General features: G+C 45.2%; 1 protein-coding gene and 1 long non-coding RNA gene across 2 annotated transcripts in view; both read right to left on the minus strand.

Moving 5' to 3' along the window:
• Positions 1–4,836: 4,836 nt before the first annotated feature.
• LOC115894296 lies at positions 4,837–18,965 on the minus strand. The gene is made up of 3 exons (XR_004054395.1): positions 18,793–18,965; positions 16,588–16,740; positions 4,837–5,145 (listed from the first exon to the last, which is right to left on the minus strand). It is a non-coding gene; the product is annotated as an uncharacterized LOC115894296 (long non-coding RNA).
• A 618-nt stretch (positions 18,966–19,583) lies between these two features.
• The window catches only part of MRPS9 (mitochondrial ribosomal protein S9), a 59,864-nt gene continuing 57,817 nt past the window's right edge, over positions 19,584–21,630 (minus strand). The window contains exon 11 of the mRNA XM_010360973.2: positions 19,584–19,872. Within this exon, the coding sequence (XP_010359275.1) occupies positions 19,781–19,872 (92 nt within the window). The 3' untranslated portion in view covers positions 19,584–19,780. The remainder of the gene's footprint in view (positions 19,873–21,630) is intronic.

Here is a 21,630-nt window from a genome sequence, read left to right on the forward strand (position 1 = left end):
GCCTGGGCCTCCTGATCTGTTAAAGGCGATGAGGGGTGGGTGTCAGAGATTGCACACCAGTGGACCCCAAATCCCCCCCGCACACCTTCTGGCCTCCAAGGTGCCCAGTGTCTTACAGTGCTGCCTGCATTTGTTGCCTGCCTGGGGAAGCATTTGACTTGCAACAGTGGGATTAAATGATCCCTAAATTCCCTGCCACTTGAGACATTCAGTTGATGCTGTTCTTGTCCTGAGAACATTTAATAAACTAGAGAAGTGATTCTCAAAGTGGGGTCCGTGGACCAGCAGGACCAGCATCAACTGGAAAGTAGTGAGAAATGCAGATGCTCAGGCTTTCTCTCAGGTGTCCTGAATGACCTGGGGGGTGAGACCAGCCACGCGTCTTGGGCCCTCCAGGTGATTGTGGTGCACAGGTAACTTCCAGAACCACGGATGCAGAACATCAATGAGATCACCCCTTTCTTATTCATGTATCTTTCACCCTCTTACCGCTGATTTTCACAATCTTATCTCTACATAGATGAGTTTATTGCAATTCAACTGACCACAATACAATAAATCCAGAGTCGGCCTCCTTTCTTCCAGCTCCACTGTTAGCACCATGGGCCAAGCCACTGCCATCTGTCCCCTGACTCGCAGCAGCCACCACCCTGGGCTTCCTGCTTCCATTCGCACCCACTGCAGTTAGTTCCACTCAGAACGCTCCCATGGCTTCCCTCTCAGCCCAGGAAACACTGCTGCCTTAAATCATGTCAGGGCCTTATAGGCTGCCCTTTGGCATCTCTGACCTCATCTCCTACTATTCCCCTGTTCTCTCCGCTTGAGATGCATTTGCCTCTTCCTCATCCCACCACAGGGCCTTTGCGTTAGCCAAGCTCCCCACGGAGAGCCCTCAGGTCTCACATGTGCGTGTTGCTTGCCCTCTCGCTGCCTTCATATCTCGGCTCAAACACCACTGCGGTGTCGAGGTCCCCGTGATCATCCTATTTAAGTTGCAACCTCTTCTATCTTGAGAACTCTTAATAAACTAGAGAAGTGGTTCTCAAAGTGGGGTCCCTGGACTAGCACCCCCTTCCCTCCTTCCTGGTGCTTCCTACCAGGGGGAACATCAGGTACTTGGCTCAGTTTAAGACTTATTTCCCCAGCTGGAACGTGAGCCCCATGAGGGCTAGGCTTTTGATCTGCTCCAGGGACATCCTCAGTGCCTAGCACAGGGCTGCGTGGGTCAGTGAGCAATAAGCATTTGCTAGATGAATGAAAGAGACAGATGCTTGTGAGGGGCATGTGTGCCCTGACGTGGGGGGCCCGTGACTGAGGGCAACCCCACTCCCATGCTTTGGCCAGCTTGCATCTTGCTTCACCATCTGTGTATGCTTGGATTGCCCAGGAGGGCACGGGAGACGCTCTCAGAGCCCCTGCTCCACTGAGGTTACCTCAAGTCCCGCAGGACTCTTTCCGGTCCAGTGAAACTCAGATTCTGAGTCCTCCCAGCACACAGCTCCAGGCTACCACACCCGGTTAACCCATCCATGGGACACTTGGCCAGTGAGAGGCTTCGTCATACGTAGAGGAAAAGAAATTTTATTATTTGGTTTGTATCTGGAACATCTCCCAGGCACCTTGAGTTGTCGCACCAGCCTGATCTCGTCATTCTTTTTATCTGTTCTGAAACATAAAACCACCAGTCTCCATTCTCTCTGGTATAAAAGTAACAACCGGTACTCTATAAACACCTGTAGCAGCTTCTGTGGCTGCTGTGATGGATTATCCCAGGCTTAGTGGCTGAAACCAGCACGATGCCTGCTCTGATGACACCGTAGGTGCAGCCTTGCTGGGCTAACAGCAGGTGTGGGCAGGCTGCGCTCCTTTCTGGAGGCTCCCAACACCTTCACAGGGAGGCTAGGAATCTATTTTGAGGTTAGATTTAAAATATAGAATATGAAGGAGACTCAGATCTAACAGTTACTGTGTGCTTATTGAGCTCAGAAGTTAATCAAATAGCTTAAGATTATTCTAAAAGACTTTAGAGCTATTAATATAATGAAATGGGTCACAGCCACATACTAAGTGTGTTAGAAGTGAGAAATATCAGGCTGGGCACAATGGCTCATGCCTGTAATCCCAGCACTTTGGGAGGCTGAGGTGGGTGGATCACTTGAGGTCAGAAGTTCGAGACCAGCCTGGCCAACATGGTGAAACCCAGTCTCAACCAAAAATACAAAAATTAGCCAGGCGTGGTGGTGCGCACCTGCAGTCCTAGCTACTCAGGAGGCTGAGGCAGGAGAATCGCTTGAACCCGGGAGGCAGGGGTTGCAGTGAGCCGAGATTGTGCCACTGCACTCCAGTATGGGCAACAGAGTGAGACACTGTCTCAAAAAAAAAAAAAAAAAAAAAAAATGAGAAATACTCAACACTTCCTTAAGAGCCACTTTTATCTTGTTATCCTTCCAGCCTCACAAGCATCGAGGTGCGCTCCCTGGACAACAGGACATCGTGGCTCTCCTTCTAAGTGACCCAGGAGTGGTTCCATTCTGTCAAGGGAGCTGGGTTTGCAAGTTCAAGATCTGATTGGAGTTTGGGGTGGCTTATTAGAGGTTACCAAATTCTCCTGCTGCTTCCTTGACCCGAGAAACCCGCAAAGGTTTCTACCGATAAGCAGGGCAGCCTCAGCAGTGGCGAGTGGAGACCCAGGCGGCTATGTGATGATGGGCTGCCCCTCCGCCCAGCAGAGCCCCCTGCTGCCCTGCAGATCCCACATGCGGAGGCAGGAAGGCTGGGAGCAGAGGGAAGGGAGAGAAGGAGAGTCAGTCTGAGCAGGGAGAGTACCCACATGGGGAGGCCCCACAGGCAGCTAGAAACACCCAACACACACCACACGATATTCGGGGCTTATGTTTAGGGAAATTATGTACAAAATCAATCAAAGTTAGTCCACGATGCTTTTTAAACAATTATTTTAATGGCAGGAGCAAGAAAATTGGAAACTAAATAAATTGTGACAAAATTTGACTACAAAATGTTGAAGGCTGGGCATGGTGGCTCACGTCTGTAATCCCAATTACAATTGAGAGGCCAAGGTAGGAGGATCACTTGATGCCAGGAGTCTGAGACCAGCCTAGGCAACATAGAGAGACCCCATCGCAATAAAACATTTAAAAAATTAGCTGGGCGTGGTGGCACACACCTAGAATCCCAGCCACTCGGGAGGCGGAGGTGGGGGATCACTTGAGCCCAGGAGTTCGATGCTTTAGGATTGCATCACTGCACCCCAGCCTGGGCAACAGAGTGAGACCACATCTCAAAATAAATAAACATTTTGAATGTGTGCCATCATAGTAATGAACTGAACAGGAATTCTGAAGCTGGTGGAATGTGGACCCCAGCCCATGGTGTGTGTCAGGGGCACTGAGAGTCCCTCGCAGCCGTTCAGCATGGCTTGTCCATGCTGCTGGCCAGGGGGAGAGTCCTTTGCTTTCATCTGACTCCATTACCCCAACGTGGCTTAAGGGAATTCTGGGGTCGTTTAAATTCACCTTATTCTGACAGAAGGCCAAAGTGCTGACTGTGTGCACGACGGCCTCTAGCTTTGATGTTCTTTGTTTGCAAAGATGTCTATGGAGAAAGACGGGCTAACCTTAGAGCTGGGCTGCAGCTGCTCACCCTGTGACTACCGTGCTGGAGCAGGCAAGGTGCAGGGAGAGACGTGAGGACCAAGCAGGGCCCCCGGAAGAAAGAACATCACCGCGAACTCCAAACCAGCCAGTGCAAGCCAAACCAACTCACAGACGGAGAAACAACCATGGCCTGGGACTCCCAGACCCAACAGCAAGTGAGTATCATTTTCCGATGAATTCTTTTCTCGGGGAGAAAAGGTCTGCCTCTCTAAACGCTCCCTGTGACTTGGGCTTCACTTTCCCCTTGGGACAGCCTTGCTTTTGCTGTCGATGCGATAACACCTGTTCACCCAGGGCCCATCCTGTGTCAGAAACTCTGCTGGTGTTGCATCTAAGTCCTCGAGTGGCCCAGAGCCCTGGAGGGTATGGTTTTGTCAACATTTTTCAGGCAGGAAAACAGAGGTTCAGAGACTCGAAGAGAGGCGTGACACCTGAGCACCTAAGATGTGCCCGGCACCATGCCAGGCCTCTCCCAGCGAGAGTCCAAGACCCCACAAGGCTGTTACCTGCTCCCAGCCTGATCCAACAGGTAAGGTCGTGCCCCCACCATGTGGGGACAAGCCCTCAGCATTGAGTCATTACCCTGGCACTCACAGTCAGCACCTCACAGCCAGGACTTAATTGCTTTCTAATTGTTTTCTCTGTTTGTTGTTTTTTTGTAATTAGACTCGAAGCTCTCAGGACAAAAACTCTGACTTGACTGTATTTTGTAACCCTGACTGCTGGACCCAAAGGCGTTATTAGTAAATATGGATTGGCTGACAGAAGAATCCAGACTGCACAAGGCAGACGGGTGGGCAGATGGCCACCTTCCAAATTACCTGAACACCATTATGAGGCATTGGTCATGAGGTCCTCCAACTACTAGGCAAATACTGATTTCTGTGCTTTCTGTGTGCCAGGCCTTGGGGACCAAGGATGGGTGGAACAGGATCCCTGTGTGTCTGGGGGGAGGAGAACACACACATTCTGACCCCCAGAAGCACCCTCATAAGTGCCCCAAGCAGGTGCTGTGGGGCATGAGGAGATGCGGGGTGGAGGTGGGAAGGGGCCAGGTCTCCCCTGTGGGCAGAGGCAGAGGGAGGTGCTAGGGCCTGTGTGGGCTCAGCCATCTGGGATGGTGGGTGGGAGGGTACTGTGGGGAGGAGGAAACAAGCCCGAATGAAAGATGGGGCAGAAAGGCATTTTTGAGGGGCCCCCAATACCCTGTGGTAGACAGAGGCTTCAGACTGCATTCTACAAACTGAAATGACAACTTCTACTTCAAGATGGCTCTTCTGTCTGTGCGACTCACTGCCTTCTGGGAAGACGACCTGCCGTCTCCTAGGGATTATTCCTTCTGCTCCAACCACGAACTTCAACTGGAGCTGCCATCATTCCAGCATGATCCCAGCTCCCTAGAGCCAGCTCAGGATAAGCCAGTGGGTGATTTCCTGACATCTTTTGGAAGAACTCTGAGAAGCAGTTCTGCCTAGAAGGGAAGAATGCAGACACGGTGGCGACGGGCACTTTGGGGGCATTTCAGCTGTGAGACCCAGATGCTACTACCCTGCCTGCAGGTCGGCTGTTCAACTCTTCTCTCAAGAACACTAGACACCCCAAGACCTTCTCAATAAACTGAAAGAGCTTCCTCCTTTCAATTAAAAGATAGAACAAGTTGGACTTTTGCAGCCTGCAACCAAGAGTGTCCTAATATCACCGAATACAACCCCTGACTGAAATACAGTCCTCAGCGTCCTTTATTTTATCTATTAAACACCACTATGAAAAAACACCTTCCCTCCACCACTTTCTCCCCTCACTTCAAAGAAGCAATATTCTGAAATTACAAAAAAGAGATTCAACTTAATAGAGGGGGACGCTGTGAGGGAACAGTTTACTCCGCAAAAGTAATGATGGCATCCTTGGTGGAGAAGGTTTGCCGTGAGGTTAGATACAATTATGGAGAGTTCGGGATGAATCTTTCATTCCTGACATGGAGGGAGAGACCTCTGACTGCGAGGCTGGCTCCCCTGGAGAGGTTTCAATCTGTCTTAGAAAGTACAATCAAGTCCTGGGAAAATGAAAAAGGAATACATTTGAAGTTCTCCTGAACAGTTTTCATAGAAGATCCAACAGTGGCTGCAACTTTTGTTAAAGCTTCCATGGCAGTGATTTAATGAAAAGTGATATGAACTCATCACTCTAATAAAGGGGTCTTCCTTCTTCCTTTTCAAAAAAATTTTCTAGAAGGAACTTTGGCTGGCTGATGCTTATCACCTTAGTAGATACTTGATGAGTGAATGAAAATCAAATACAAAAAGACACAAACACAGGCAAGTTACACTCTGATCTATTTTACTCCTGTAGTAATAGTGCCCGACACAGAGACCTTATTTTAAAAGATGGGTTTTTATTATTATTTGTATGAGGAGGTCAACCCATCAGGAGACGACTGCCATTGAAAAGACAGCTTATTTTTCACAGACCCCAGGACGGGGCAGCCACGCCGTGCAGGACCACGTGGGGAGGCAGGAGCGAGGGTACACATGGGCAAGAGCCTTGACTCTGGCTTTTCCTGGAAGAAGAGGGAGGGTAGGCAGCTGAGTGGATTTAGGATTGGCTACTTTGAATCATTTCATTTGGTTTATGATTAGCTATGTGCAGTAATTCCAGTGGGTTTAGAATTAGCTACTTTGAATAATTTCAGTAGGTTTAGGATTGGCTACTTTGAATCATTTCAGTGATTTTAGGATTAGCTACTTTGCATAATTTCAGTGGCTTTAGGATTGGCTACTTTGAGTAATTCCAGTGGGTTTAGGATTGGCTACTTTGAATCATTTCTGTGCGTTCAGGATTGGCTACTATGCATCGTTTCAACAGGTTTAGGATTAACTATTGTGCATAATTTCAGTGGGTTAGAGTTTAGAATTAGAATTGTCTACTTTGCATTAAATTCAGGGGGTTTAGGATTGGCTACTTTGAGTAATTTCAGTGGGTTTAGGATTGGCCACTGCGAATCATTTCTGTGCATTTAGGATTGGCTACTATGGAAAGAGGGCGGAGCAAGATGGCCGAATAGGAACAACTCCAGTCTCCAACTCCCAGCGCGAGCGACACAGAAGACCGGTGATTTCTGCATTTTCAACTGAGGTACTGGGGTCATCTCACTAGGGAGTGCCGGACAATCGGTGCTGGTCAGCTGCTGCAGCCTGACCAGCGAGAGCTGAAGCAGGGCGAGGCATCGCCTCACCTGGAAGCGCAAGGGGGAAGGGGGATCCGTTTTCCTAGCCAGGGGAACTGAGACACACAACACCTGGAAAATCGGGTAACTCCCACCCCAATACTGCGCTGTAAGCATACAGGCATTCCAGGAGAATATATCCCACACCTGGCCGGGAGGGTCCCACGCCCACGAAGCCTCCCTCACTGCTAACACAGCAGTCTGCCGCGATCTATCCGCAAGGCAGCAGCGAGGCTGGGGGAGGGGCGCCCGCCATTGCTGAGGCTTAAGTAGGTAAACAAAGCCGCTGGGAAGCTCGAACTGGGTGGAGCTCACAGCAGCTCAAGGAAGCCTGCCTGTCTCTGTAGTCTCCACCTCTGGGGACAGCGCACAGCTGAAGACCAACAGGGGAAGTAGCGGGAGCCGGTGCAGACGCGAACGACTCTGTCTGACAGCTCTGGGGAGAGCCGCGGATCTCCCAACGCGGAGGTTGAGATCTGAGAACGGACAGACTGCCTGCTCAGGTGTGTCCCTGACCCCTGAGTAGCCTAGCTGGGAGAAATCCCCCACTAGGGGCAGTCTGACACCCCACACCTCACAGGGTGGAGTACACCCCTGAGAGGACACTTCCAAAGGAAGAATCAGACAGGTACACTCGCTGTTCAGCAATATTCTATCTTCGGCAACCTCTGCTGCTGATACCCAGGCAAACAGGGTCTGGAGTGGACCTCAAGCAATCTCCAACAGACCAACAGAGAGTCCTTCTGACTGTCAGAAGGAAAACTATCAAACAGGAAGGACACCTATACCAAAACCCCATCAGTTCGTCACCACCATCAAAGACCAGAGACAGATAAAACCACAAAGATGGGGAAGAAGCAGGGCAGAAAAGCTGGAAATTCAAAAAATAAGAGCGCATCTCCCCCTGCAAAGGAGCGCAGCCCATCACCAGCAACGGATCAAAGCTGGTCAGAGAATGACTTGGACGAGAGGAGAGAAGAAGGCTTCAGTCCATCAAACTTATCAGAGCTAAAGGAGGAATTACGTACCCAGCGCAAAGAAACTAAAAATCTTGAAAAAAGAGTGGAAGAATTGACAGCTAGACTCATTAATGCAGAGAAGATCATAAACGAAATGACAGAGATGAAAACCATGACACGAGAAATACGTGACAAATGCACAAGCTTCAGTAACCGACTCGATCAACTGGAAGAAAGAGTATCAGCGATTGAAGATCAAATGAATGAAATGAAGCGAGAAGAGAAACCAAAAGAAAAAAGAAGAAAAAGAAATGAGCAAAGCCTGCAAGAAGTATGGGATTACGTAAAAAGACCAAATCTACGTCTGATTGGGGTGCCTGAAAGTGAGGGGGAAAATGGAACCAAGTTGGAAAACACTCTTCAGGATATCATCCAGGAGAACTTCCCCAACCTAGTAGGGCAGGCCAACATTCAAATTCAGGAAATACAGAGAACGCCACAAAGATACTCCTCCAGAAGAGCAACTCCAAGACACATCATTGCCAGATTCACCAAAGTTGAAATGAAGGAAAAAATCTTAAGGGCAGCCAGAGAGAAAGGTCGGGTCACCCACAAAGGGAAGCCCATCAGACTAACAGCAGATCTCTCGGCAGAAACTCTACAAGCCAGAAGAGAGTGGGGGCCAATATTCAACGTTCTTAAAGAAAAGAATTTTCAACCCAGAATTTCATATCCAGCCAAACTAAGTTTCATAAGTGAAGGAGAAATAAAATCCTTTACAGATAAGCAAATGCTTAGAGATTTTGTCACCACCAGGCCTGCCTTACAAGAGACCCTGAAGGAAGCCCTAAACATGGAAAGGAACAACCGGTACCAGCCATCGCAAAAACTTGGCAAAATGTAAAGACCATCGAGGCTAGGAAGAAACTGCATCAACTAACGAGCAAAATAACCAGTTAATATCATAATGGCAGGATCAAGTTCACACATAACAATATTAACCTTAAATGTTAATGGACTAAATGCTCCAATTAAAAGACACAGACTGGCAAACTGGATAAAGAGTCAAGACCCATCAGTCTGCTGTATTCAGGAGACCCATCTCACATGCAGAGACATACATAGGCTCAAAATAAAGGGATGGAGGAAGATCTACCAAGCAAATGGAGAACAAAAAAAAGCAGGGGTTGCAATCCTAGTCTCTGATAAAACAGACTTTAAACCATCAAAGATCAAAAGAGACAAAGAAGGCCATTACATAATGGTAAAGGGATCAATTCAACAGGAAGAGCTAACTCTCCTAAATATATATGCACCCAATACAGGAGCACCCAGATTCATAAAGCAAGTCCTTAGAGACTTACAAAGAGACTTAGACTCCCATACAATAATAATGGGGGACTTCAACACTCCGCTGTCAACATTAGACAGATCAACGAGACAGAAAGTTAACAAGGATATCCAGGAATTGAACTCATCTCTGCACCAAGCGGACCTAATAGACATCTATAGAACTCTCCACCCCAAATCAACAGAATATACATTCTTCTCAGCACCACATCGCACTTATTCCAAAATTGACCACATAATTGGAAGTAAAGCACTCCTCAGCAAATGTAAAAGAACAGAAATTATAACAAACTGTCTCTCAGACCACAGTGCAATCAAACTAGAACTCAGGACTAAGAAACTCAATCAAGACCGCTCAACTACATGGAAACTGAACAACCTGCTCCTGAATGACTATTGGGTACATAACGAAATGAAAGCGGAAATAAAGATGTTCTTTGATACCAATGAGAACAAAGATACAACATACCAGAATCTCTGGGACACATTTAAAGCAGTGTGTAGAGGGAAATTTATAGCACTAAATGCCCACAAGAGAAAGCAGGAAAGATCTAAAATTGACACTCTAACATCACAATTAAAAGAACTAGAGAGGCAAGAGCAATCACATTCAAAAGCTAGCAGAAGGCAAGAAATAACTAAGATCAGAGCAGAACTGAAGGAGATAGAGACACAAAAAACCCTCCAAAAAATCAATGAATCCAGGAGTTGGTTTTTTGAAAAGATCAACAAAATTGACAGACCGCTAGCAAGGCTAATAAAGAAAAAAAGAGAGAGGAATCAAATAGATGCAATAAAAAATGATAAAGGGGATATCACCACTGACCCCACAGAAATACAAACTACCATCAGAGAATACTATAAACACCTCTACGCAAATCAACTAGAAAATCTAGAAGAAATGGATAATTTCCTGGACACTTACACTCTCCCAAGGCTAAACCAGGAAGAAGTTGAATCCCTGAATAGACCAATAGCAGGCTCTGAAATTGAGGCAACAATTAATAGCCTACCCACCAAAAAAAGTCCAGGACCAGATGGATTCACAGCTGAATTCTACCAGAGGTACAAGGAGGAGCTGGTACCATTCCTTCTGAAACTATTCCAATCAATAGAAAAAGAGGGAATCCTCCCTAACTCATTTTATGAGGCCAACATCATCCTGATACCAAAGCCTGGCAGAGACACAACAAAAAAAGAGAATTTTAGACCAATATCCCTGATGAACATTGATGCAAAAATTCTCAATAAAATACTGGCAAACCGGATTCAGCAGCACATCAAAAAGCTTATCCACCATGATCAAGTGGGCTTCATCCCTGGGATGCAAGGCTGGTTCAACATTCGCAAATCAATAAACGTAATCCAGCATATAAACAGAACCAAAGACAAGAACCACATGATTGTCTCAATAGATGCAGAAAAGGCTTTTGACAAAATTCAACAGCCCTTCATGCTAAAAACGCTCAATAAATTCGGTATTGATGGAACGTACCTCAAAATAATAAGAGCTATTTATGACAAACCCACAGCTAATATCATACTGAATGGGCAAAAACTGGAAAAATTCCCTTTGAAAACTGGCACAAGACAGGGATGCCCTCTCTCACCACTCCTATTCAACATAGTGTTGGAAGTTCTGGCTAGGGCAATCAGGCAAGAGAAAGAAATCAAGGGTATCCAGTTAGGAAAAGAAGAAGTCAAATTGTCCCTGTTTGCAGATGACATGATTGTATATTTAGAAAACCCCATCGTCTCAGCCCAAAATCTCCTTAAGCTGATAAGCAACTTCAGCAAAGTCTCAGGATACAAAATTAATGTGCAAAAATCACAAGCATTCTTATACACCAGCAACAGACAAGCAGAGAGCCAAATCAGGAATGAACTTCCATTCACAATTGCTTCAAAGAGAATAAAATACCTAGGAATCCAGCTTACAAGGGATGTAAAGGACCTCTTCAAGGAGAACTACAAACCACTGCTCAGTGAAATCAAAGAGGACACAAACAAATGGAAGAACATACCATGCTCATGGATAGGAAGAATCAATATCGTGAAAATGGCCATACTCCCCAAGGTTATTTATAGATTCAATGCCATCCCCATCAAGCTACCAATGACTTTCTTCACAGAATTGGAAAAAACTGCTTTAAAGTTCATATGGAACCAAAAAAGAGCCCGCATTGCCAAGACAATCCTAAGTCAAAAGGACAAAGCTGGAGGCGTCACGCTACCTGACTTCAAACTATACTACAAGGCTACAGTAACCAAAACAGCATGGTACTGGTACCAAAACAGAGATATAGACCAATGGAACAGAACAGAGTCCTCAGAAATAATACCGCACATCTACAGCCATCTGATCTTTGACAAACCTGAGAGAAACAAGAAATGGGGAAAGGATTCCCTATTTAATAAATGGTGCTGGGAAAATTGGCTAGCCATAAGTAGAAAGCTGAAACTGGATCCTTTCCTTACTCCTTATACGAAGATTAATTCAAGATGGATTAGAGACTTAAATGTTAGACCTAATACCATAAAAACCCTAGAAGAAAATCTAGGTAGTACCATTCAGGACATAGGCATGGGCAAGGACTTCATGTCTAAAACACCAAAAGCAACGGCAGCAAAAGCCATAATTGACAAATGGGATCTAATTAAACTAAAGAGCTTTTGCACAGCAAAAGAAACTACCATCAGAGTGAACAGGCAACCTACAGAATGGGAGAAAATTTTTGCAACCTACTCATCTGACAAAGGGCTAATTTCCAGAATCTACAAAGAACTCAAACAAATATACGAGAAAAAAACAAACAACCCCATCAAAAAGTGGGGAAAGGATATGAACAGACATTTCTCAAAAGAAGATATTCATACAGCCAACAGACACATGAAAAAATGCTCATCATCACTGGCCATCAGAGAAATGCAAATCAAAACCACAATGAGATACCATCTCACACCAGTTAGAATGGCAATCATTAAGAAGTCAGGAAACAACAGGTGTTGGAGAGGATGTGGAGAAATAGGAACACTTTTACACTGTTGGTGGGATTGTAAACTAGTTCAACCATTATGGAAAAGAGTATGGCAATTCCTCAAGGATCTAGAACTAGATGTACCATATGACCCAGCCATCCCACTACTGGGTATATACCCAAAGGATTATAAATTAGTCTACTACAAAGACACATGTACACGTATGTTTATTGCGGCACTATTCACAATAGCAAAGACTTGGAATCAACCCAAATGTCCATCTGTGACAGACTGGATTAAGAAAATGTGGCACATATACACCATGGAATACTATGCAGCCATAAAAAAGGATGAGTTTGCGTCCTTTGTAGGGACATGGATGCAGCTGGAAACCATCATTCTTAGCAAACTATCACAAGAAGAGAAAACCAAACACCGCATGTTCTCACTCATAGGTGGGAACTGAACAATGAGATCACTTGGACTCGGGAAGGGGAACATCACACACTGGGGTCTATCATGGGGAGGGGGGAGGGGGGAGGAGGGAGGGATTGCATTGGGGAGTTATACATGATATAAATGATGAATTGATGGGTGCTGACGAGTTGATGGGTGCAGCACACCAACATGGCATAAGTATACATATGTAACAAACCTGCACGTTATGCACATGTACCCTAGAACTTAAAGTATAATAAAAAATAAAATAAAATAAAATAAAATAAAATAAAAAATAAAAAAAATAAAAAAAAAAAAAAAAAAAAAAAGGATTGGCTACTATGCATCACTTCAGGTTTAGGATGAACTGTTTGGCATAATTTCAGTGGGTTTAGAATTGGCTACTTTGCATTAAATTCAGGGGGTTTAGGATGGGCTACTTTGAGTGATTTCAGTGGGTTTAGGATTGGCTGCTTGCATTCATTTCAGCAGGCTCTGGCATGTGGGCATTGCCCTTAATTCTTCGATGCCCTGAGGTGATCAGGGCTGGGGATCTGCCTGGGGTGTGACGGCCTATAAAGGAGGTGGCTGGACGCGGCTCTGGATTGGCTGGTTTGTATAGGAAAGGTGCACTTGCAGGCTAGTCCTTCACTATCTCTAGAAAACTTACTATTTGTAAACATTGGCTAGCTCTGGGAGGGGCAGTCCCTCCAGGGTCAGCAAGGCCCCAGAATTTTGTCAAAGCATCAGAAAAACATGGCTAAATACAGGCCTTTGCTCCATAAAAATCATGCTCTGTAATTATCCTCTAATTCTAATATAATTATTAATTCTATTGTTCTTTTTTCTTGGCTATGACATTAATTTTATTGATTATTTAGTTTAAAAGGCTAATGGCCTATGTTGAAGGAAAAGTCATACAGTAACGTGACTTGAATTCTTTTTAAAATATATTTTAATATTTTGTACCTCAGTATTAATCTGTATTTTCTGTGAAATGACAGAAAAATAAATGTACAATTTTGCTTTTGTATTCATTTTGATTTTGTGTTGAGGTTCAGTAGTTTTTATAGCTTAGTGTTCAAAGATTACTTTCAATTTTCAGTAACGGGTTTATTGCCTTTAAAGTGTTTTAACCGAAGACTTAGAATAAGAAGAAAGGCTTAAGCTATACTTCTGTAGCCTACAAAGTTATTGAGGAAAGGTGGCAATAATTGTTTGCCTGATTATTATTATTACACCTTGCCTCTTAATTTTGGAGAATGCATTACAGCCTTTCTATTAAACTTCAATATTTATAAAAACAATGTACTGATCCTTTCTTATAAATATATACAAGTTCTTAGCAGGAGCTACCTAATATGGTTCTGATAGTTCTGTGAGAGGCTGAACACACTTAATGTCTGTGGGGTTTCCTGAATGGAGACTAGCTGAGGTATTTTAACTGGCATGAAAACACCTGGTCTACGACATCCACTCTCTCCAATATTGGTATCATTCTGTTTTAATTTTTTCTGAGTAGTGAGGTCAATGAACTTAGTGCTAAAAAAGGATGGAAAATGTACCAAGTGACTTTGTCATTCATTTTCAAGGAAACTACTTATTTATTCCATCACTCTATAGCTTCCTCTTCCACACTCTCGGGTCTCTGTGCACTCTTGTTTAGCCTTATGACAGAGGTTAAGAAGGGATTTTCTGAGGGAGGAAGAGAATCATAACCAATGTTTATAGAGCTCTTCATATAGACTAAGCGGCTCACGTGGATTGCTCCGAGTCCTCGAAATCCTTGGACAGGTGCTACTATTCCCCCTTCTTCACAAATGAGCAGTAGAGGTTTAAGGTGATCAACTTGTCCAAAGTCACACGGGAGCTCCAGAGCCCGTGTTCTGAACCATATACGTACTTCTTCAGGTGGGTTTTCATCTACTTTTATGATACAGTAGGTGCACAATAAGCATGTGCGTCATATTCGCAAAGGATAATAAAGTGGACACTAAGGTAACCACCTCCCAGCTTCAGATAAACATCACCACCAATACCTCTGCAGTCTTGGGGGCCCGCCATCCACTCCCACCTGGTACAGGTCTTATCTCCAGAGCCTCCTACCAACACCTGCTGCACTTCCCCTACTGGATTCTGTGCTGCAAAGGCTAGGCTCATTGTCCTTAAAAAAACAAACAAACAAAAAACCAAAAACCATGGAGATGGCCCCCTTAGGGCAGGTTCTGAACAAAGGACCTAGGCCAGAGAAACAACGCACATGTCTATGACACTCTGGAAATGACTTCAATGTTTGGCAGGCGTCCTCACACTCATGATTTAATCATTCAAACTGGGACGCTTGGAAGTAAAAGGGGGAACTATCTAGTAGTCACACTGGGATATCAGGATGGTGGGGCCCTCCTGGGCAAACACGTGGCACAGTCACCTTTACTTCATCCCTGGACTCTCTACCCATCAGAGTGCCATGCTCTCCTCCAAACATATGGCCTACTGACTGTCCTCGTAATGATCCCAGCTTGATGGAGTGGTTATGACATCGCCTTCCTGAATAAGATGAGGGTTCTAGCTTGGTTGGAGAGCATAGTATAATGCTGACTAATCAACACCCATCCATTAGGATGTGGCTGACATCCACTTCTCCCATCAAGTCTTCTGACTGTACCAATGCCGTATTCTCTCCTTTCGCACACGGTTTTAGCACAGGCTATGTGCCCAGCTTGCGTGCTATCATAGCCGGCCTGGTATTCCTCCACAGTGGTTCAGAGCACTGGCTCTGGAGCCAGGATTATAGGTTCCAACCTGGCTTGGGCACTCACTAGCTTTAGGACTTTGGGCAAGTTATTGAAACTCTTTGAGCACTAATTTTCTCAGTATCCACCTCATAGGGTTGGCTGAGAGGATCGAATGTGTTACTTGTATTTAGAACAGTATCTGGAACAGAATAGGAGCTATAGAAGCATTAGCTCTCATTGTCACCTTAAGGCAATAACATTGTCAAATGCCTGTTTAAAAAAAAATAGCCCCTAGAGAGCCCTTCCAACGTATGCACACAGTGTGTGTCAAAAATACTTCCCAACAGGTATTTCCCACAAAGGTATGGGGTGTCTGAGAAGCTAAGTGCTCCTGTGGTAACAAACCTGGTGACAAAGGAGCCTGTGTCAAGTCTGAACAAAGGAACAAGGGCTCCGATATACTTTAATCCTCTTCCCTGGCGGCCTCACATCAACATTGTCCACAGTCTAGTTCCTGTGACAGCTGGAATGGAGCAGATGGCCGGTGGTTTTACACTTATCTTACTTGATCGTCACACAGGGGCAGATGGGGCTGGTAGGGCAGAAAATGACCCCAATTTGACTCAAAGAAATTGAGACTCAAGGGGTACAGTGGCCTGCGAGGTTACAAGCCAGTGTTTCCTCCAGACATCACCGGGAAAGGCACCTGTTAACATCCGCCTCTCCTGGAGGCTGCTTCTTGGTCGTCACTGACGTCCCTGATGGCTGTGCTTGGCTTGCTGTCTTCTATCACCGCCCACCACTCCCTTTGCTGGCTCTTCCCTCCTTTATACTTTAAACGTGATGGTTCTTTCTCTAGTTGAGCCTTGGCCTTTTCCCTGCCCAATCCTCCCTGCTGACCCAGCCCATGTTTCAAATTCCCCTTCCACACAGCAGCTTCCCAAATCTGTCAGCAGGCTGACCCATCACCTGAGTCACAGCCCTCGTTTCCAACTGTGTTTCAAGCGTTTCATCTGAGGTGGCCCCAAACACCTGAAACTCAAGGAAACCCAAGCCAACCCCCTCTGGTGTCTCCTCCTCCTCCCACCAACTTTTCTTCCAGTCTTCCTGGCTCTTTGCATTCCCAGCAGCCTGTGGATCTCATACCGAATACCCGCCCCCAGCTCTCCCGCAGCTAGTCACCTATCACACTCTGTCCAGGCAAGAGTGGTAATGTTTCTCACACCTACCTCCTTTCTGTTCCCCATGCTGGGTCCCATCCCCTCCGTATACAACGGCTGCCTGGCAGGTCTCCTCCTTCTGGTGACTCCCTGCTCCTGTCATCCCTCTGTTTCCTTCCGATGGGGAGATCCTCAAAGCCTTTTCCCAGGAGTGCGGGGTTCCTGAGACCCAGAAGGTGAGACTTAAGGCTCTGATTTTGTTGTTATATTATGTACTATGACTCTACTTAATATATATATTTTTAAAGGGTTGCTAAAATACAGTTTAAAAACATAGTTCTAATTTCAACCCTCATCTGTACTCTCAAAGGAGAAAAAAAGACTAAGTGATTCCCCTTTGGCAGTGCAGGAACGTCACCATGACTTTCAGGCCCTCCACAAACCTGCCTCAGCCTCCTTCCCAGCTGGTTTCCACAGGGCCCTCCTCCCTCCCCAGCAATGTCCTGGCCTGCCTGCCTTCACTCCCTGCACACTTCCTGGACTTTCCTTCCTCCTTTCTTGCCATTTCCTCTATCTGTACTCCCCACCTCTCCTCCCATGGCCTCTTTTTTCCCCACCGCCTCCTCCTCAGGGAGCTACCGTCCTCAAGGCCCCCTTCCTCAGCTGTCCTCCTGTGGCATTGTAGGAGCAGGTCTCCCACTAGACTTGAGACCTTTGTCTCTTCCACGTCACCAACAGTAGCTGATGCAGGGCCAGACTGCATATACTCCAGGCTGCCCCGGAGGACACCAGGTATGGCAAGAGCTCAGCAAGTGGGCGATTGGTGCTGACAGGGCCACCCGCCATCCCATCTCAGCACACCCACGCGACGCGGGGGAACCACTTATCACTTCGCTCTTGTCAAAGTGGTAAAAAGTATGCTCCAACAGACACAGGCTAAATCAACACCACCGACCAAAACCTGCCACAGACAATTTCACTGGAGAATGACTGCCACACAGAAAGAACCCCAGAAAGTATTTTCTACAGTTTCATCTGGCATGAAAAGGGCACTGGGTACCGCATGGTGGTACTCACTCTCATTGTTCATCATCATGTTATTTTATTTTACCACATAAAGGATTTGATGTGTATATACATGTCTCAGAACTTATTCAAGATTATTTAAAAATAGACACTTATGAAGAAATCAGTGGATCATTGAGCATTGAGGGTCTAATTCTTGAAGCAATATTTTTACTTAAAATAACTGCATTGACATGAATTTTTTTTTTGTTTGAGACAGGGTCTGACTCTGTTACCCAGGCTGGAGTGCAGTGGCGCAATCTCGGCTTACTGCAGCCTCTGCCTCCTGAGTTCCAGCGATTCTCCCACCTCAGCCTCCTGAGTAGCTGGGACTATTGGCACATGCCACCACACCCAGCTAATTTTTGTATTTTTTGGTAGAGATGGGGTTTCGCCATGTTAGCCAGGCTGGTCTCAAACTCCTGGCCTCAAGTGATCCACCTGCTTCAGCCTCCCAAAGTGCTGGGATTACAGGCGTGAGTCACCAAACCTGGCCTGAAATGGATTTTAAAGTACCCGTCACCAACTGCCCCTTTCCCCCCTCAAAAACCTACTGCACAATTGCATTAGAGTTAAAATGCCAAAGCTTCTTCCTTTTAAGGTACTTTAGAAATCCTAGAGCAAAACGCAATTGAACACTTAGCTATGACTGAGGAGTCTAGCTCCTGTCCAATCATCTATGTGTGATGCCAAACCATGGTCAATCATAAAGACTGCCTGGTGGGCCTCACGGGGGCAAGCTACACTCCCCAGCCCTGACTTGTGCACAGCCAGTGCATGACAGGTTCTGGGGGCTGCAGTCAAGGACTCAGCCCACCTCCCGCAGCCCATGCTCTTCCAGAGCTATGTGCACTCCTGGCTGGGTGCCTTCATTCAGAGGGATCTGTTCCCTTCAGCCAAGTCCTCCCTCAGGCACCTCAGCTGAGACTTCCTGGGGAACGGGAGCTTGAAGTCACTTTTCTCCACATCTGTGCTGATCCAGAATGGAATCCACAATTGTTTCAGTAAAGAAACTGTGGCATATATATACACAATGGAATACTATTCAACCTTGAAAAAGGAGATCCAGCCATTTGCCACAATATGGATGAACCCAGAGGACACTATGATGTAAGCCAGGACCAGAAAGATAAGTAGTGCAAGATCTCACTTAGCTGTGGGGTCTTAAAAAGTCAAATGTATAGAAGCACAAAGTAGAACTGTAATTACCAGAGGCAGGGGGTGGAGGAGGGCGAGATGCAGGTCAAAAGGTACGAAGCTGCAGTTACATAAGACGAGTAAGTCTAGAGACCTAACGTACAACATGAGGACGACAGTGAATCACACTGTATTGTATGCTGGAAATGAGAAGAGACCTGAGGTGCTCTTTCCACACACCCACACATAGGCAACTGCATGAGGGCTGTGCCAATTTGCTTGACTGCAGCAATCACTTCACTCTGTAAATGTATATCAAAACATCCTGTTGTATACCTTAAATATACACAATAAAACAAATTTTAAATATCCCCAAAATAAAACTGATCCAAAAAAGTGGGCAGGGGTGCCTTCTTTGCTGTAGCCTTGCTCGTATTCCTGCAGCGAGTGAGCACAGACAGGCTCGACTGTGCCTTTCACTTGGCTGTTGTCTGCACCAGCACCTCCCACACCTGGCAGCTCAGCTCCCTGGCTCCACTGAGCTCCTGACCACTCAAGTTACTTCATTCTTCTGAGCAAGCACTCTCACCTCTCATTTTGAAAAATATGCGGTGACAATTGCCAAGTGGGGAAGCAACAGAATCAGGGGAAATGAGTGCTAGTGTAGCTCTAGCATGAAAAGTACCAACAGTATGGCTCTGGTTGGCTGCTTAATTTTGGGGGCTTAGCCTTCTTGTCTGCAAAATGAGGTAACTCAACTATATATTGCTGAATATTCCTTTCAGGTCTAATATGCCAGATTCTATGAATTATGCTTCCTAAAACTATCTTCTGAAAAAGTTAAGAAAAATAAAGTGGCAGAATGAGACTAACATTCTTCTTTTTCCTTTTATTTTTTAAAGGTCACCTTTACAAAGTAGCATTTAAAAATAAATCCATCTCACAACTCAAAGAAATTGCTGACAGTACTGCCCTCAGGTTGGTCAGTCATTGTTTCCTCTGTGTCCGCCACGTGCCAGCACACACACAGCTCTTCCTCTTCCTTCCTGGGAGCGAACCCTTAGCGCTTCTTCCAGGTAAACTTTCTGCGGGCTCCCTCTTGGCCTGGCTTCTTCCGTTCTCTCACACGTGGATCAGCAGTGAGGAGTCCAGCTGCAGCAAAAAAACAGAAGCCTTGAGGAACCATTAATATGCACGCTGCCAAGAAGAAAAGCAGGTTCATGAATTTATACGTACTGTTGTCTGAGAAAAAAAATCAGAGGAAAGCAACCAGACCAGTAATTTACCAGCCCAGTATCAACCTCGTGATGGCAGTTTGCTTCCACTCTCTGAGGATATTTTTCCAACCTCTGGGACAAACACCAGTGACGTTATTTAAACCTGCTTTCCTTATCTTATAAGAATCATGGTTCCCTTTTGGCTTTTAAGCTTGCCTAATCTAAGCGAGCTAAAGCTGCTCTTGTCGGGGCGGTCACTATTCACTGTAAAGGAACTTAACCTGCACACTTACTATTGCAGAGGCCAGAGTTTTAATGGAGACAAGAGGCAGAGAAGAAAAAGTTACTGTAAAGGTGAAGTATGAGAAAGTACTTAGATACCATCTATTAACAGTTTACATGAATATGCATATACATACAAATATGACTTGTCAAACATTTAAAAAAGGAAACTTATTATTTTAATTTATGCCATAATAGTCCCTGTTTTTTTTTTTTTTTTTTTTTTTTTTAGAATTTAAAAAATCAGTTTTAGAGTTGTATTCTCAGCACAGGCAGTTTCTTCTAGAAGAATAAAGTCAGTTGAAACAGGAAACTGTCATTCTCCCAGTCATCCATCAGGAGTGAGTATGTTTCTAGGCAACTGCTGGGCTGACTCCTAGCTATGGCCCACACGGAAGAGCCCAGCAGTGGCTGCAGCTATAGGAAGTTAGTAAAGACCACAAATTCCAAGAATAGCACTGATGGGAAAGTTCTTACATTGCTTTTATAAATACGTAAATGGACTTTTTCCTTATCTTTTTCACTCTTCCAACGTTAGCACTCCTCTTACTGTATACAAGGCTTGGGTATTTTATTAAGGACCATTTAATGTACATATAGCAACACTTCAATTATTTATTACATACTCGTAAGCTTTTACACTTGCTTGTACTTAAAGGACATACATGGAATAAAACAGTGGTATTTGACAAAATACAGACAAGGCCTAAGTTCTAGCTTCAGTTGTAAGAATGCTTTATTACTTTCAGATATGCACAGGAGCTCGAACTAATCAAATTGTTAAGGTTCTAGCAAATTACTTCAATGACTAGATATGAATCCCATATGATGACAAATTGCTTATAAGCAAATGGATTTTTAAGAGCCTTAAGCAATTAAGTAGCCTAAGCCATAGGTAGTGTTTTTATTGAATCCCAGTGGCTTGTACCAGCAGGTCTGGTGCACAGAGACCATCCTACTTGTCCAGAGGAGGAGCTGATGAACTTCGGTGCTAAGTGACTTGCCCAGGACCATGCAGATGGCCGACAGCACACACGGTGCTTTCCTCTTCTCATATACAGTGCGAAGATAGTCTTCAGCTCAAACTTCCCTGATTTATTCTAACTGCTAAAGCAGTACCCTAATGAAAGAATCAACTGCCCATCCTTTTTCACATTACACAGGGACTCCTGTATTCATGCTCAGGTAACAGGGTTACACAGAGTAGGGTACAAGAAAATTCAAACATCGCAATGGGAAAAAATGGAAACCTCCAATAACTTACAAAAACAAAATACCCAAAGAACTTTATCATTAACCAAACAATTATTACAGATTTCAATGACAGACCAGGTGTGGTAGCTCATGCTACGTAATGTCAGTGCTTTGGGAGGCCAAGGCAGGATTGCTTGAGGCCAGGAGTTCGAGAACA

The sequence above is a fragment of the Rhinopithecus roxellana genome, chromosome 17 (genome assembly GCF_007565055.1).
Source record: "Rhinopithecus roxellana isolate Shanxi Qingling chromosome 17, ASM756505v1, whole genome shotgun sequence".
Lineage (NCBI taxonomy): Eukaryota > Metazoa > Chordata > Mammalia > Primates > Cercopithecidae > Rhinopithecus > Rhinopithecus roxellana.